The sequence below is a fragment of the Lagenorhynchus albirostris genome, chromosome 13 (assembly GCF_949774975.1).
Source record: "Lagenorhynchus albirostris chromosome 13, mLagAlb1.1, whole genome shotgun sequence".
Taxonomy (NCBI): Eukaryota; Metazoa; Chordata; class Mammalia; order Artiodactyla; family Delphinidae; genus Lagenorhynchus; species Lagenorhynchus albirostris.
The window spans coordinates 69,538,993-69,557,611 of record NC_083107.1 but is presented as its reverse complement, the minus strand read 5'-3'; the positions used below and the strand labels follow the sequence as shown (position 1 = coordinate 69,557,611).

The window sequence follows — 18,619 nt, the reverse complement described above, 5'->3', positions numbered from 1 at the left end:
ATTTGTAGTATCTTGAGAGGGAAACAAAAATAACTATTCCTTCAATATTTAGATTCACATAAATGTATAGCATGATCTAGACTCAATAACACATCAGCTATAATGTGAATGGGGGTTTTTCAACCAAGTAAACTCGAAAAAACTCTCTATTCAGTCAACAATACTGACTTTTTAAAAAGGGAACTGTCTACGTAAAAACAAATGATTAAAAGCTTACAGAATTTTTTCAAAAGGTTCTAACGGTACTTCACATTTGGAACTAGCAATTCTGTGTCGAAGAGCTCAACCCTAGGAAACTACTGCTAAGTTATCATTACTATGTAAGTTAAGAGAAAGAACAATTAGGCTATATTTCAGACATGGAAAATTGAACAAGGAAGTGAGATGTCACAACAAATTGTTTAAAAACCATTTTTAATTTTCTGAAATAAGTATTTACTGGCAAACAGTACAGAAACTAAAGTCTTTTTCTTTAGGAATGACCAAATACTGTAGTTAGAGCATCTATCTATCTAAATTACCAATAACTGCTACAACCTACAAGTCCCAAATTCTTCTTTCTTTTAAAATCTTTCTATCTTTTCTTCTTCCTAGGGGCTACTTCAACCCTTTTCACATCTCCTTATCTGTTCTAAACAGAACTAAGCTCCTTTTAGAACACTTCAAAATGTTCCTTTCACCTGAAACAACAAAATCCATATCTTCCCTATGACTCCCATGGGAAACTCTATCTTTAAAAGGAGTTCGTTTAGGTATCCGAAAAAAAAAAAAAAGGAATACACGAAGTCATAAGCTATTATGAGGGGGAAAATTCAAGGACCCTTTTATTTCTCCATTTTCTAAAATGCTGATATGCTTTACAGTTATAAAACAGTATTTAATTTAAATGTTATAATATTCTAAGAATACTGTACGTTTCTAATTCATTCATTCAAAATTCCATATTTTGGGTAAATGATTTTCAATCTTATCACCTAACTTCTTAAAGGGACTAGTACCTCAATCCTTCTCAGCCAGGAGCCAATCACTTCATTTTTAATACTTCTTTTTGTTGACTGGTTGTGGCAAAATATACATAATAAAATGGCTAAAATGGTAACTTGTATAAGTGTACGATTTAGTGGCACTAAGTATTTACACTGTTGTGCAACCATTACCACTATCCATTTCAAGAACTTTTTCATCATCCCAGAGAGAAATTCTACCAATTAAACAATAACTCCCTATTCTCCCCTACTCTCAGCCCCTGGTAACCTCTATTCCATTTTCTGTCTCTAGGAGCTTGCCTATTCTAGGTATCTCATGTAAGTGGAATTGTACAATATTTGTCCTTTTGTGTCTGGCTTATTTCACTCAGCATTTTTTTAAATACATATATACATTCTCTTTCATATTTTTTTAAAATTTTTAATCGATTTACAATGTTGTGTTACTTACTACTGTACATCAAAATGAATCCGTTATACATATACTCAGCATGTTTTTAAGGTTCATCTATGTAGCATGTATCAGAATTTCATTCCTTCTTAAGGCTGAATACTATTACATTGACTGTATATACCACATTTTATTTATCCATTCATCTTCTGATGGACATTTGAGCTGCTTCCATTTTAATACATTTTAGAATAAAACAATATAGTATGGAATAATCAAAATCAAGCGAGAATCTTCAAAATGGGGGAGCAGAGGGAAAACAGCAAAGGGAAAAATAGCTAAAAAGTCTTGTATTGAGGATTAAGGAATGAAAATAAAACTGTAAAAAGGAGCACATCTTACCATCGTCGCTTCTGAGGGCCCCCAGGCCCTTGGCCTGCCTCCCCAGAGGCTCACTAAACCAGAGGCCAAAGTGCCCCCCTCCTTCACCTACCACCCAAGTCCTCATGCCCTCTCAGGGCTGGGGGAGGAAGGGCTAAAGGAAGGCGGGGTTCCATGTACATATTTATCTCCCCCTTCCACATAGCCCCACAGACCTTTTTGTACATTTTTACAGGGGTGCCCCTCCCAATAATCCCCCTTCCTGGTTAATTAAATGCTAAGACTGGTTCAAAAAAAAGAGCACATCTTCAATAAGCATAGTTACTTCGTTCCATAATGTACCTGAAAACTCTAAAGATTTTAAGACTACCATTTAAGACACATCATGCAGCAAGAGGATAAGCTAGAACTACATTTGAATGTCATCTTCCAATCACTGATACTTCATATATTCATTAACAAGTAGGTTTGCAAGGCCTGTTACGTGCCAAGCCGGGGGCGGGGGGGAGATAAATGTCACTGCCCTCATGGAGCTACTAGCTTAATGTAAGCTATAGAGAAGCTACATGATTTTTTTGAAAGACCAAAGCGATATGTAATTTCAAATCTTAAGTGCTATAAAGAAAGAACACAGAACACTATATACCAAACTAAAAACGGAAAATGTGATCTAGATTGGGAAGTCAGCCAAAGTTCTCTGGAAGAGACATGTTCAAGCTGACACCTGAAAAAAAACAACAGTTAACTAAGTAAAGGGGTCAGCATGTACAAAGGCTGAGGTGGGAATTAGCTTCCCTACACAACTGGGAAGTGACAAAACAAAAGTGACCCCAAAAAAGCTATGGGAATGTCGATTGCACTTCAGTTAGAGAGAAGATAATAAGCAAATAAACTGAGAAGGAGCTTGCAGAGCAAGGAAGGAAAGTAGGACTGTTTGGTCACTTCAGGTAATGATACAGAGTTTCAAAAAGGAAGCAGTGGTCATCTGTGTTAAGTAATGCTGAGAGGTAACAAGAGAGGCAAAACTAAAAGTCCAGTGGAGGTGACAAAATGGAAGTCACTGGTGACTTTAAAAGTACTGCTTTGTGGTGACGTAACTGTATCACCACAATATAGTTTAACCAAGAATAGCTTCTTGTGAGTTGTTACTAAGTGAAGTCAGAAGCTATTTTTGATGACTCCACCATCTTGCTACATTTTTTTTTAAGTTCTTCTTTTTTTCCCCTTCTGTTCTTTATTTATTTAGTATTCTTTCTTATTTACTGTTCTTGCCTACTCTCTAGAAATAATAATGACAAGTTTAAAGTCAGAGCCTTACTGTGTTAGAGATAAATGATCCTGCAATTGTCATTTAGACCTAGGGCACTGATGGAGTCGGATCTCTTTTATTTTTTTTTATTTTTTTTTTGCGGTACGCAGGCCTCTCACTGCTGTGGCCTCTCCCGTTGCGGAGCCCAGGCTCTGGATGCGCAGTCTCAGCGGCCATGGCTCACAGGCCCAGCCGCTCCGCGGCATGTGGGATCTTCCTGGACCAGGGCATGAACCCGTGTCCCCTGCATCGGCAGGTGGACTCTCAACCACTGCGCCACCAGGGAAGCCCGAGTCTGATCTCTTTACATAAGATTTCCTGGTCTATTTCCCCAGTGTGTATTTTTAGGAATAGAAAATTTTATGAAATTTTTATGAATAGTCTAATTTTATGAAAAGAAATGAAATCTCTTGCTCATTCCTGTTCTATAAAACCCAATAGTGTTATAAAAAAAATTAGAATACGTTAGTAGAATTTGTTCCTCAGAGTAATAACCAAATGCCATAGTGCTCCCTCCTTTCTCATCATTGTGACAATCAAAAATAGCCCCCCAAAATCCTAACCACTTTCGCTATGGGTATTACACTATACCAGGGGTCCCCAACCTTTTTGACACCAGGGACTAGTTTCATGGAAGACAATTTTTCCATTACCTGGGGCAGGGGGTGGGGTGGGTGGAGGATGATTTTGGGATGATTCAAGTACATTACACTTATTGTGCACTTTTTTTCCATTATTACATTGTAATATATAATGAAATAATTGTACAACTCACCTTAATGCAGAATCAGTGGGAGCCCTGAGCTTGTTTTCACTTGTCACTCACTGATAGGATTTTGATATGAGTCTGCAAGCAATTGATTTATTACGGTCTCTGTGCAGTCAAACCTCACTAATGATAATCTGTATTTGCAGCCGCTCCCCAGCACTTGCATCACAGCCTCAGCTCCACCTCAGATCATCAGGCATTAGATTCGCATAGAAGCATGCAACCTAGATCCCTCGCATGAGCAGTTCACAGTAGGGTTCCTATAAAAATCTAATGCTGCAGCTGATCTGACAGGAGGCAGAGCTCAGGCGGTAATGCAAGTGATGGGGAGCGGCTGTAATTACAGATGAAGCTTCACTCGCTCGCCCGCCACTCACCTCCTGCTGTGCGGCCCAGTTCCTAATAGGCCATGGACCACTAGTGGTCTGTGGCCCGTGGGGTTGGGGACCCCTGCACTATACCAGCCCCAGGTGAGAACAACTAGTAGCACTGTAACCTTTTTCTCTTAATGAAAATATCTCTAATGTAGACACCCGGATTTCTGCCTTAACATATAAAATATAATGAACATAATTTTAATATTTCTTGATGGCAGAGGGTCTTGACTATGAACAGTGACTATTATGTGCTATTGTAATATAATAAAGCTCTTAGAAATTAAAGTGTGTTCTATCTTTGGTCCTATATTAATTGACCCCAGGCTGTTTTATTTGAACATAGTAAGACTATTACTTGAAACACATACTGCTTTATGTATATTTTCCATTTAATTCTTTTTGGCCAAGGTTATTTTTTCCTAGACTGTTTACATCTACCATTCTCCCTGAACTAGAGGACTTCTAAATTTGCTAATGACTAAGCTTATTAAATCAAAAGCCTGAACTGATAGATGAAGGCTTGAAGATGGCTCCAGGCCTTCCTAAGAATTAAAGTGCATGGGTGTGGAGATAGCAACCTTCTAAGAATTTTTTTCTAACTTACTTTTGGTTTTGTAACTGTGCTATGACTGAAAACTCCAAAGATCTGAGCTGAATAAATCATAAATTAACAAAGCAGTTATTACTAAATAATCAATCTTCAGGACTAAAGTAGACTGCTATATACTATAAAATATTCTAATCAAGTATTATAATTATTACTAATAATACTTAAATAACTCACCTGATTTCTTTTAGTCCTTCTCTCTGGATAACTTGAAGAATTTCTTTATGACTCATGGGTGTATTGGGATATTTTTCTAAGACCTGAGAAACAAGTACATAATAGTAAATTATTTAAATTTCTTATTATAATTACATATATAAATTATATTTATTATAGCTATGTATTAATTTCCTCCAGCATATACAAATCCAGAGACTTTTCATCCCTTAAATTTTTGGATAATAGGTGGAAAATTAATGAAACGTAAATAGGATATTCTCTCCTTCAGTCACAAACCCTAAGTCAAATCCTGAAGCAGAAATGGATCAAAAAAGATAAGATTAATAATTCAATTATTATTAATGCATAATGTGAAATTATGTTTACTTTCTGCCTCCACTCCCTCATCACATGACTACCTGTGGACTTACTGGAAGCACCTTAAAGATTATCCATCTTTACATCTCCAAACAAAGTCTAGTACATCTTGGTTGCTCAGTAATTTCTTAACCAAAACAAAAGAACAATACAGTTATAATGAAATTAAAATGGTATCCGTGTTCTGGTTCTGGTGAAGATGATGTAATAAGCATAAATTATCCTGTCTCTCCCGAATACAACTAAAACCCTGGACAGAATGCATGGAGCAGCTATCTGAGGACTCTGAAAATGGTAGCAGTTGGTTTCAGGGAGGAAACCAAAATTAGAAGTACTACTAACCCAGCAGTGAGTTTCCTGGTTTTGTTTCCCCTAGGTAGACTCAAGGGCAGTCCAAACTCAGAACTGCACAGTAAGTGCAGACAGAAATGGCTCCAAGAGAAGTCTTCTCTTTTTTTTGTCCAAAAAGCAGTAAAGGGGGCCCCTAAAAGGGAGGACAATCCTCTGAGGGTTTTTTTCCCTTTCTCTCAGACCCTGCCCCCAAGCAATCCAAAGGCAGCAGCTGTGGCAGTGACGATACCAGCAGTGGCTGGACAGGGACCTAAAACTTCAAGAAAGCAGATCCCTTCTGATCCCATGAGTGTGGAGGGAATTCCCATGGTTTATATTCTTTCTCCACCATCCTGTTGCTTGGCATCAAAGGCAGATGCAATTGTGGAAGTGTGCAGCAAAACACCAAAATGAAAACCTTAGTTATCTAGCCATAGGACAAGGAAGAAGGGTCTCTAAGAGCCAGAAAGTGTCAGGGAACTTGCAAAGAGAAAGGAGCTCAAGAAAGTGACACCATGAAGTTCTATAAACACTCCTGGGGTCACCCAAGAACTATGCCTATGCGGATCTGACCCTAAACATACTATCAGGTTCCCAAATTTGCCACTCGGTGATGTACATGCGGGACAGATAGAAACAAAGGCTTTGAAAACTAGTCATTGGAATTTTAGTGCACAGAAGGGTAGGCAGAAACTTATGACCTGAACCTAACAAGACCAAATGCCCGCTTAAAAAAATCCTCCCATCCCTAAAAATAAAGTAATAACAACAACAACATTCTCCATATCATTTAAATGAGACAGAGTATCATAACGTTAACATCAAAATGTCTAATATATGATCCAGAATTACCTGACATATGAAGAACCAGGAAAATTTCAATAACTCACAAGAGAAAAGACAACCTACACACAACAAACCCAAGATGCTACAGACTCTGGAATTTTCAGACAAAGACTTTAAGGCAGCTACTATAACGATGCTTCAAGAAGCCAGAAAGATGATTCTTGGGGGGGAAAAAAATAGTTAAGAGTCTCAGCAGAGAAGTAAGATTCATTACATTATTGTGTGTGTGCCTATGTGGTGTATAAAGCAAATAAAAATTTAAGACTAAAAAACACAATATCCAAAGTAAATCCAAAATTCTCTGGAGGGGCTCGACTGTAGAAGGGAGATAACAGAGGAGAGAATCAGTAAACCTGAAGATAGAGCAATAGAAACTATCCAATCTGATGAACAGAGAGAAAAATGATAGAAAAAATAAATGAACAAAGCCAATGGGACAATATCAAAAGGTTTAACATTCATGTCATCAGAGTCCCCAAAGGAGAAGATAAAGAGTAGCACACAGAAAACATATTTAAAGAAATAGCAGCAGAAAACTTCCCAAATTTGGTGAAAGATATACACTTACAATTTCAAGAGAATCAATGAATCTCAAACAACATAAATTCAAAGAAACCTGTACCCAGATATATCATAATCAAGTTACTGAAAACTAAAGAAAATTTTAAAATCTTGAAGGCAGCCAAGGAAAAACAACCTTCCACTTAGGAGAAAAACAATTCCACTGACTGTGGGTTTCTCATCAGAAACTATGGAAGGCAGAAACAGTGAAGAACATTTTTAAGTGCTGAAAGAGAAGGACTTAATTCCAAAATTCCTATCTAGCAAAAATATCCTCCAAAAATGAAGGGGAAATCAAGACATTCTTAGATTAAAGGGAAACGAAGAGTATTTGCCATTAACAGACTTCTATTTTATTTTATTTCTTTTTAAATTTATTTATTTATTTTTGGCTGCGTTGGGTCTTCGTTGCTGCACGCCGGCTTTCTCTAGTTGCAGCGAGCGGGGACTACTCTCCGTTGCAGTGCGAGGGCTTCTCATTGTGGTGGCTTCTCTTGTTGTGGGGCACGGGCTCCAGGCGCGCAGGCTTCAGTAGCTGTGGCTCAGTAGTTGTGGCGCACAGGCTTAGTTGCCTCCGTGGCATGTGGGCTCTTCCCAGACCAAGGCTCGAACCCGTGTCTCCTGCACTGGCAGGCAGATTCTTAACCACTGTGCCACCAGGGGAGTCCTAACAGGCTTACTTTAAATGGACTTCTTTTAAGTCAATTCTGGTTTCTTTCCTTTTTTTTTTTTTTTAATCCAAATTTTAGGTAGAAACTCTCTTATACCTAAATCACTTTCTATTCTTAGAACCCATGGCAATTAACAAATGCAAGTGAAAGCTAAAATTGAACCAATTCTGAATAATCTATACTATACTATCAAAAGAATATCCATTAGTACAGCAAGTCAAAAACAACAGATACAGGACTCGTGTAATAGAAACCACTTGAAGTCAGATATCCTAGATCAGCCAGTAAGGTATCAAAATGTGATGTCAACAACTACCATTTATAAAAAAGACACAAACAAGTGCAGATCATTCTCTCAGTTAAACGTCTCAGCAACCTTAAAAGACAAGCCTTATTACCCCCATTTAAAAAGTGGGATAACTAATGCTCAATAAGCAAATTTCCAAACATAATGCAGCAAGACAAGTGGCAGTCGGCATTCAAACTCAGGGCTATCTTGCACCCTACAGCTCACCGTGTCCTGGTCTGCATCTCTTTTTTCATTTGTTTAATCATAAAATCCATAAAATCATAAAATTTCTGTTTGTCATCCTCCCTGAGTTCTATACTACATCAGATAAATGTTATTAACCTTTCCCTCCTTAGACACTGCTCTCTCCAGACCTTTTTTTCTCAAAATGTTTCTTCTTGGTCTTTTTCTGTGGCCATCCCTTAAATACTTTACAAGCATCATTTTGCAGCTTTTGCTTTTCACTCCAACCCTCCCTGAATAAAATCATCCATTCCCAAGACTTCATCAATCACCCCTATTTTGATAAATGAAAAGAAGCAGCACAGTCCGTTTATAACTGCTTTTAAACATCAACCTCGGATGTTCCATCTCAAACTTAACATGTCCAAAATTTAACTTACTACCTTTATCCAAATTAAGGCCCATACAGAAAACTGGACCTGTATTTACTGTCTATATACTATTATAAAACTGTATAAAATTACTGAAAAAGAAAAAAAATACACCATGGACATGAGCAGATAGCTCATAAAAGAGTTAAAACAACTGGATAAAAGACATATGAAAAAATATTTGCATACTTAAATACTTACAGATGAAATTATATGATGTTGGGGATTTGCTTCAAAATTACACAAGAAGAAATTTAGATAGGAGTTTAAGTATTGCAAGACTGGCTATAAGTTGATAATTATAGAAGCTACAAGATGGGTACAAAGATATTATATTATTGTTGGCTTTTGTGTACACATTCAATATCCCATAATAAAAATTTATGGGAAAAACGATATTGAATGTCTGACTTCACTAACAATTAAATACAAAAAAAATCACTTTTCAATGGTTTTTTCCCCTACTATTTTGGATAGCAAAAACATGGCAATAGTAAATGAACACCATGAAATGGAAATGTACACACAATCTATTGATAATATAAGAAAATATTCATTATATTACTCAATAAAGAAAGAAGTTTAAAGGCTTCTTACCTAATAATAAGATATTAACAAAACTGGTATACCTACACAATTGAATATTATATAGCTATATATGAAAAGACACTGTGTGGGGGCTGGGGACAGGGGGTCTTCTTTCAGTCTTCCTCAAATCTTGGTGTGGAATACAGGTTCTGGACAACAGAATGTGAGGGGGAGTGATAGGGAGTGATAACTTCAAAAACCCAGATTTTCAAAAGGCAGGGACACATCCCTCTTTGGCCCTTCCTCCACCCTGTTGATTTTAAAGTGGAGGAGGTGACAAAGCCATTCTGAACCATACAGATAAGGATGCACCCTAAGAACGGTGGACTAACTACACCTCCAGACTGTTGCATGAAAGAGAAATAAACTTCCAAATCATTTAAGGAACTGTTATAGGCAGCCAAAGTTATGCCTCATATGACTCACCAATCTATTCACATGACACTTAAGTAATCATCCTAAAACTTAAATTACATATTCCTCTGGGGTTTTTTTGTTTTTTTGCGGTACACGGGCCTCTCACTGCTGTGGCCTCTCCCGTTGCAGAGCACAGGCTCCGGACATGCAGGCCCAGCGGCCATGGCTGACAGGCCCAGCCGCTCTGCGGCATGTGGGATCTTCCCGGACTGGGGCATGAACCCGTGTCCCCTGCATCGGCAGGCAGACTCTCAACCACTGCACCACCAGGGAAGCCCCTATTCCTCTGATTTTTAAGCTCCCTGTCACTTTTTTTAAAAAATTAACTAAAATTAAAATAAAATCTGAATTCCCAATACAGTTTAAAAGATTCTACATGAAACTCTACATCTCGCTTTTCTCATATTACCTTCTTGCCCTTTCTCAAACATAACCAATTCATTCCTTATTCAGGGTCTCTATACCTGCTCCCTCCTCTTGCAATGTTTTTCCCCAGAGATTCATGGACTCTCTCCCTCACTTCACTTCTTCAGAGATATTCCTGACCACTCTAAAATACACTCAGACACTCACAAGCACCACCACTGCTAAACACACACACACACATTTTATTACTTTAGCCAGATTTCCCCCCCAGCTTTACTGAGATATAATCGACAAATAACACTATGTAAGTTTAAGGTGTACAACGTGATGATCTGATATACATATATATTGTTCAATGATTACCACATTAAGGCTGATTAACACATTCATTGCCTCACACAGGTACCCTTTTCTGTGTGTGGTGACAACATTTCAGACCTACTCTGTAAGCAAATTTCAAGTATATAATGCAGTATTGTTAACTATAGTCATCATGCTGTGCATCAGATCCCCAGAACATATTCATCTTATAACTGCTCATTTGTATCCTTCGACCAACATCTCCCAATTTCTCCTACCACTCAACTCCTGGTAACCATCAATCTATACTGTTTCTAAGAGTTTAACTTCTTTGGATTCCATATATAAATGAGATCATGCAGTATTTGTCTCTGTCTGACTTATTTCACTTAGCAGAACGCCTTCAAGGTTCATCTAAGTTGTCGCATATGGTACATTTTCCTCTTTTTATGGCTGAATAATATTATTACATACATATATATATATATATTTTCTTTATCCAGTCATCTGTTGTTGGACACTTACGTTTTTTCCATGTCTTGGCTACTGTGAAAAATCCTGCAATGAACCAAGGGTGCAGATATCTCTCCAAGACAGTAATTTCATTTCCTTCGGATATATCCCCAGAAGTAGGACTGCTGGATCATATGGTAGTTCTATTTTTAATTTTTTGAGGAACCTACAAACTGTTTTCCATAATGCTGTACCAATTTACGTAACATAAAAAGAGTTCTTACGTAGAGATATACACATAAAAGATGGCCAAAAAAGAACACAAAAGACTGATATCCCTTTCAAAGAAAAACTCGAGCTCACCCCAAACATTAAAGACATATCTTCCTATAGTGCTGCCCAGATAATACATACAAAAATTTTACATCTTTCTCTTAATTCCTACATACAACTGCCTTACAGTTACAAACATCATGTAGCCATTCTATTTCATATGCCCCTCACAACAATCCAAGAAACAGCAGAGCAGGTTTAGTTATAATTTTACCAGAAAGGAAAGTAAGACTCAAGAGAATAGCATAGCCTAAACTTAAGATGTCAGAACTCTTAATTCCCCACACTAAAGAGGGTACTAATAAAGCTTTATATACAGCAAAGATTTCAATGAGGAAAAAAATTTTCTTTTGTCAACTAAAATATGCATTGGAATGATGAAAACTATACTTCTGCTGAATGATGGGTAGGTTCTTACTTGCTGAGGCAGAAAAACTAAGAGGACTGCAGAAACGTTGCTTGATATTTTGGTTAAGATGGGGATTGTGACCATCAAGTATAAAGATCAGATACAGACCTTTTTCTCACAGGTCTTTTCTGAAACGTGACAAAACTAGCTTAATGCAAATGGCAGCCCCCACATATATCTATAATTAAGTCAATATCTTAAGAGGTGGGTTCCTGGCTGTGTCTTTGATAGTGAACAAGAACATAAAACTGAAAAATAAGATCCTGGTGGGGCCTAGGAAGATTCTTTGTATTTCTCAAACTGTGGTTCTCAAACTCTAGACAAGGGTGTTCCACCAACTTACAGTGATATTTCATAGTATTCCACACAGAAATTCATTTCATCTGCTGAGTTAAACCTATACACAGTCATATATACCATATATAAAGCAACAAGGGCTTCCCCCCAATGGTAATACATATTCATTCTAGAAAATTTAGACCATACTCCCCCCCCACCTCAAATCATATGCAAAGGGGGATTCTGCCATGAGAGAATAGGATTTAACATTTTGGCTGTCCCTTCCACAGGTTTTTTCTATAACATTTTGCAGTTGATATCCTTCTGCATATACTAGTTTGTACCTCTTTTTAAAAGCCCTTTTTGCAAATCTTGCAACAGTTATTATTGATATATTTCATAGCAGCATGATACTCCACTGATTGATATATATACATATATACACACATATATATACACCCACACACATACATATACACACTAAATCACTTAATCCATTTCCTACTGTTGCACATTTAGACTGCTTAAAGAGGCACTCTTTCCCGATGGTTACCAACACATGTTTAGAGTGAGACAGATCTTAATTTTATACCTGACTCTAAAATTTAAAGCTCTGTGACCTTAGAAAGTTAATCTCTGGGTCTTAGTTTCATCAGTAAAATCAAAACAAGAAAAACATCTATAACTCATGGAGTGGCCATGGGAGACAAACAGAATATTTTATTTTGAGCTGCTTAGCTCAGAATTTGAGGATATATAAAATTCTCAATAAATGTGTGCTATTGTCTCCTTTTTTTTTTCTTTAACTGTAACAAATGCCACCAAGTGCTTCTGTTTTCAAAGTCTTCTAACAACTGGAACTGCTGTATAAAGTTATTTTAATATATAATATTGCCAAATTGCTTTCCACCATATGTACGGGAGTTTCACTACTGTTAACCATTAACCAACATTCATATTACTTTTTAAATCCTTGGTAATTATTTGAAAAAATATATAAAAAATTTTTAATTTTAGCTACTAATGAAGTTGAACTTGTCCTACGTTTTTAGACTTTCATATTTCCTCTTTTTGAAATAAGCTATCTGATCTAAATAAAAATCAGATTAAAAAATAAAATTATAGGGCTTCCCTGGTGGCGCAGTGGTTGAGAGTCCACCTGCCAATGCAGGGGACACGGGTTCGTGCCCCTGTCTGGGAAGATCCCACATGCCGCGGAGCGGCTGGGCCTGTGACCCATGGCCGCTGAGCCTGTGAGTCCGGAGCCTGTGCTCCTCAACGGGAGAGGCCACAACAGTGAGAGGCCCGCGCACCCCCCCCTAAAAAAATAAATAAAATAAAATTATAAAATTTAATAGCTACATCACACGCAAAAAAAATCAGGGTCTGTTTGAACATCAGAAATACATTCCTTTTATTTCCATTACAGAAAGTAGTATATTCAATGATTTGTCAGATAAAATTACAACTCTACCTAAACAAAATTTATTTCTGCCAACAAATTAAAAGAATGAAAATGCACAACCTATTGGACAAAAGCAAAAATGCATCAAAAGCATTGGTGTAGGGACTTCCCTGGTGGCGCAGTGGTTAAGAATTTGCCTGCCATTGCAGGGGACACGGGTTCAAGCCCTGGTCTGGGAAGATCCCACATGCCGTGGAGCAACTAAGCCTGTGCGCCACAACTACTGGGCCTGCGAGCCACAACTACTGAAGCCACATGCCACAACTACTGAAGCCCGCACACCTAGAGCCTGTGATCCGCAACAAGAGAAGGCACCGCACCGCAATGAAGAGTAGCCCCCGCTCACCACAACTAGAGAAAGCCCGCGCGCAGCAACGAAGACCCAAAGCAGCCAAAAATTAATTAATTAATTTTTGAAAGACTTAAAAAGCATTGGTGTGGGTATAAGTGAGGCTTTATATTTAGTTGCTATTCCAGGCCGATTCACTTCTAACACAGAACTCCCCCTCAAACAGCCCATTTGGTTACTGGAAGAAAACATACTGCCACTGAAGTCTAAGAACTCTGTTGCTACAACTTCTGCTTAAGAAAAGTGGGAAGATACAGAGATTTTTGTAAACCATACTGAAAAACGCTGGAGTTGATACAAGAAAAACACTTTGTGCAACAGGTGTTATGCTTGCCTTAATCAAAAAATAGAAGGGATTTCTAGGGAAACTGATATAATCATCTACCTGGCAATTAAATTTTACTCTGTTACTATCATTAGGAAATCCTGAATACTAAAATGTATGACACAAATTTACATAATACTACAAATGTGGGATTTGCTTTATTTTCTTCCACATTTCAAGTTTTTATAACAAATACTCCAAACCAGCATACAATGGATTGACTAAGACTCAGTTTTGGTGGTCTCTGTAAAGGATGTTATTAACATAATTAAGAGGTTTCAGTTGGGGGGAAAAAGTTTAATCGATGCAAAATATGAAAGTACTTCAAAGTGTATAGAGCTCAAATAGCCTGCACCTAATAGCTCTAAGACATAATATTGATGACTAAAAGCTCTCAATCTTAACCCTTCATCTGTATAATGAGGGTAGTAACACCCTCATAGATAGGAACATTAAGTAAAACATTCTGCAGTATTCTTAACTTAGCACAAGTGACATAAATGGTAGCTTTTGTTATTACTAATAAATTATATGACAAAAATCTTTTCCAGTTCACATTTGATATCCTGATCTAAAATTTCACCAGTATTCTTAAGGGGGATGAAAAATACAAAAGATAGCATGTTTTTCTCCGGCTGCCCCTTTGATTTTTCCACTATTTTTTTTCACAAGTAGTTAACAATGCCCTATACTGCCAATAATACTAAACATTAGACAAAAACTAAAATTTACAAAAATATGAAACAGCTTTAAGTTAAATGCCAAGACTTCAGTCCCTATAAAGTCACTTATATGTTCTTTAAATCCTATTTACATTACAGATATCCAAATATAAAGACTAGATATTAAGCTATTCTGCAAGAAAAACAAGCACAAAATATCACAGAATAAGGCACTTACATTCATATGCAAAAATATTTTGATTAATTCATCATAATGAGGCAGTATATCAGAGTTCAAATCCCAGTTCTACCAGAAAGTGGTGATGAGCAAACTGGGGAATGTGGCTGCCCTACTGTTCATCTGAACTGGTGGCTTTCTGTCCAAGAAGCTACAAAATGGAAATTAATAAAAATTTCTCTGGCATATCAAATCTTAATAGAAAGGTAACTATTAATCCACTATCAGAATGAACTCTATTTAGAATTTAAAACATTTATATTATCCATGGTAATGGTAATAGTAAAAATATTTTGATTTATTATCTAGAGCAAGGAATTACTTTATTTTAATATGGGTGAATTTTACTATTTATATAAAAATACTTAAGTATGCTGACATAGGACATTAAGCTATTGGAAATAGAGACCTAAAATTTCTGTGTGCCTTTTTAATGAAAATTAATTTCATTGATTTTCTAGGTATACTGTTTTTTCAAGAAATAAAATAGAAGAAACCAGTTAGTTAAAACTGCTTAAGGGATGTTTACTTTCCTTAAAAAAAAAAGTTTATGACTAGTACCTTTACATACTAGGCATCTGAAATTAATTTTAATTTAGAAAATTATTTATGCTAAATTTTCTCAATATTTAAAACTATAAATCATTTAGTTTGGGAGAGAAAGAGAAATGTTTTTCAACTAAAGACTTAAGTATTCTACTTTTTAACTTTTTAGTATGAACATTTTAAAACATATACAAAAATAGAGAGGAACTTCCCTGGCGATTCAGTAGTTAAGACTCTGCACTTCCACTGCAGGCGGTGTGGGTTCGATCCCTGGTCGGGGAACTAAGATCCCACGGGCCTTGACGTGTGGCCAAAAAATTTAAAAAAAAATTTGTTTTGAAAAAAAAATTATTGGGAACACTGCAATCAACAATTGTCGACACATGGCTTACTTTGTTTCATCTATACCTCCAGCCACTCTACCTCTACAAAGTGGATTATCCTGAAGCAAATCTCAAACATTTCATTCATAAATACTTTAGTACAGATCTCTAAAAAAGGATAAGGACTCATTTTTTGAAAGATAAAAATACCATTTTATACCTCAGAATGTAACTATAGTTCCTTCATTATCAAATTATTTACACAATGTCTTCAATTTTCATGGGGGAAAAACACTTTTAACAGTTAGTTTGTTCAAATCGGTATCCAAAGAAGACCCATACATACCACATTTGGTTAACACATGTCTTAAAGTCTCTGTTAATCTATGGATTTCTCCTTGTTTTCTTCCAATTTATTTACTGAAGAAACCAAGAAAACTGTACTATAGTTTCCCACATTCTGTATTTTGCTAATTGTATGGTACTCTGTCCCTCATATTTCCTGAAAATTAGAATTACCTAGAGGGCTGCTCAGATTCAGATTTTGTTTTACCAAAAGAACTTCATAGACAGTGTTGTTTACTTCCCCTCCCCTCCCCCCACCCCACACACATGAGAACACACAGAATATCTGTGGTCTCTTTTTTGAGATGTCAAGATGAATCAGGGGAACAGATGTCCTCCTGATCCACCCATTACAAAGTTTCCCATCAGCATTCCAACCTAATTGCTTTAGTAACCACTGATTAGTAGCCACTATTCAGACTCATTATTTAGGTGCTGAAAAATGGTGATAGCCTATCTTTCCTTCTTCATTTATAAGCTAGAATCCTTCTAAAAATAAATGCTTTCCTCCATCTACTAGTTGGTTATCTGAAGTACATACAACTCATATAGAAAAAAGCAGGATAAGTGCTTGATTCTGTCCTATTTATTAATTATCAGAATAATTAGCTAGTTTTTCTAGTATACTCCAAAAATGAATGGGGCTTTTTTGTTTGTTTATCTGACACACCATTAGGAATATTATGAATACCATTTTATGGAATACCATTATGAATTTTAATATATTTTTGTGCTTTAATTACTGTATTTCCTGACTTGTAAACTGGTTATTCATAACCACTGTCTGCTTGTATATATACCACTTGTATGAGCTCTAGTTTTCATATTAAATTATTAAATATATTAAAACTTTTACTGTCACATTTACTGCAAATACTTTCTCCCTTTTATTCTTCATCTTTTCATTACTGTTTTTTCCATGGAGGCTTTTATTAGTTTCATGTCTTATAACTCACTGGTCTTTTCTTTTGATTTCTTTTAGCACGTCTATGTTTAAGTGCAGTTTCCCTCCCTTCAATAGCTTAATATTCCTCCATCTTTCCATTTACAATTAACTCTTTTAATTATAAGAAATTGTACATAAACAGTGAGAAAAAATGTTCAGAGGCACACTAGAGAAACCCAAGAGGGAGAGATGCAGAGGAAAACAAAACGGCCACATATATTTCTGAGCAAAAATACCAAACTCCATTACCATTACAACACTATTACTGTATAGCTATTACTATTACATTATTTTACCAGGAGTTAATTTAAGTGGAAAGACTATAGTAGTTTCACAAAACATTTAGTTTACTTTAACCACAGGAGGGCAGTGTTTATCAAACAAAACATCATTCCATTGGAATTGTTCATTAATCTACAAAACAGTTTTTAGGAACTATTTTATGGCAAACTGAATAACTGTTCAGAAGAATTAAAATCAACACTACACAGAATTAAAGTATGATAAAATAAATTTATTTTTCTAAAGTGTACCTAATACATCTATTTCTTTACTTGTAGATTCTTACATCCAGCTAAGAAAAGGATACAAAACTTGTACTTTCTGAGTATTCAAGGATAATGTAAACAGCTCCTAAATTTGGGTTCAATTCTCGCCTAAATAACAGCAGTATTTCAATTACTGCTGCACTTACGAGTTCATTACATTCATATACACAGATATGTAGAAGCTAACTTTTGTGTAGTCTGGAAAATTTTATTTTACATTTAAAATATACATATAAAAACACGGTACTCTTGGGACTTCCCTGGTGGTCCAGTGGTAAAGAATCCGCCTTACAATGCAGGGGATGCAGGTTCGATCCCTGGTCAGGGAAAAAAAGATCCCACGTGCCGCGGGGCAACTAAGCCTGCGGGCCACAACTATTGAGCTCCCGCTTCCCAACTAGAGCCCGCGTGTCACAAACTACAGAGCCCACGCGCCCTGAAGCCTGAGTGCCACAACTAGAGAGAGAAAACCCACACACCACAACTAGAGAGAAACCCGCGCACCACAACAAAGGGCCAGCGTGCAGCAACCAAGACCCGACACAGCCAAAAATAAATTAAATAAATAAATAATAAATAAATCTGAAAAAACAGACATGGTAATCTTTACAGATTTACTTCAGTGTCATATGACTTATTTACTGTCCAAAAGCTTTAATTTAATGTCACCGTAGTGAATGAGGTCCCCCAGGAAACATGCAGAATGAGAAGTGATGAGACTATGCTACCGAACAAATGGTGGGGGGCGGGGGGTCAGCACTCAATGGGAGGGCCATAGGTGGCAACAAGGAGTTAAAACAACTCTTCCCAGAACACTGAAGGGAAACATGGAATCAAAGAATAATTGTTTTGTCAAATGGACCTGAACAAGTTTCACTGAACCAGGATAAAAGGAAACAGAGGTATCCCTAGCTATACCGACTCTCCCCATGCCAATACCAGAGGCAAATAGATTCAGAGTTTGACAAATCTCTCTTTATCCAAACTTGTGCTACTTATAATTTGACACTAGAAAACAAATGAATTCAGAGGATGCAGTATCCCTCACCTACCAAACTC

At 36.7% G+C, this 18,619-nt stretch overlaps 1 protein-coding gene across 1 annotated transcript in view; it reads right to left on the bottom strand.

The window, feature by feature from the left end:
* ASXL2 (ASXL transcriptional regulator 2) overlaps window positions 1-18,619 on the bottom strand; it is a 126,604-nt gene that overhangs the window by 75,203 nt on the left and 32,782 nt on the right. Inside the window, exons 2-3 of the mRNA XM_060169139.1 lie at window positions 4,998-5,080; window positions 4,792-4,794 (exon numbers count right to left, since the gene is read on the bottom strand). Coding sequence (XP_060025122.1) covers window positions 4,792-4,794; window positions 4,998-5,080 — 86 coding nt within the window. The remainder of the gene's footprint in view (window positions 1-4,791; window positions 4,795-4,997; window positions 5,081-18,619) is intronic.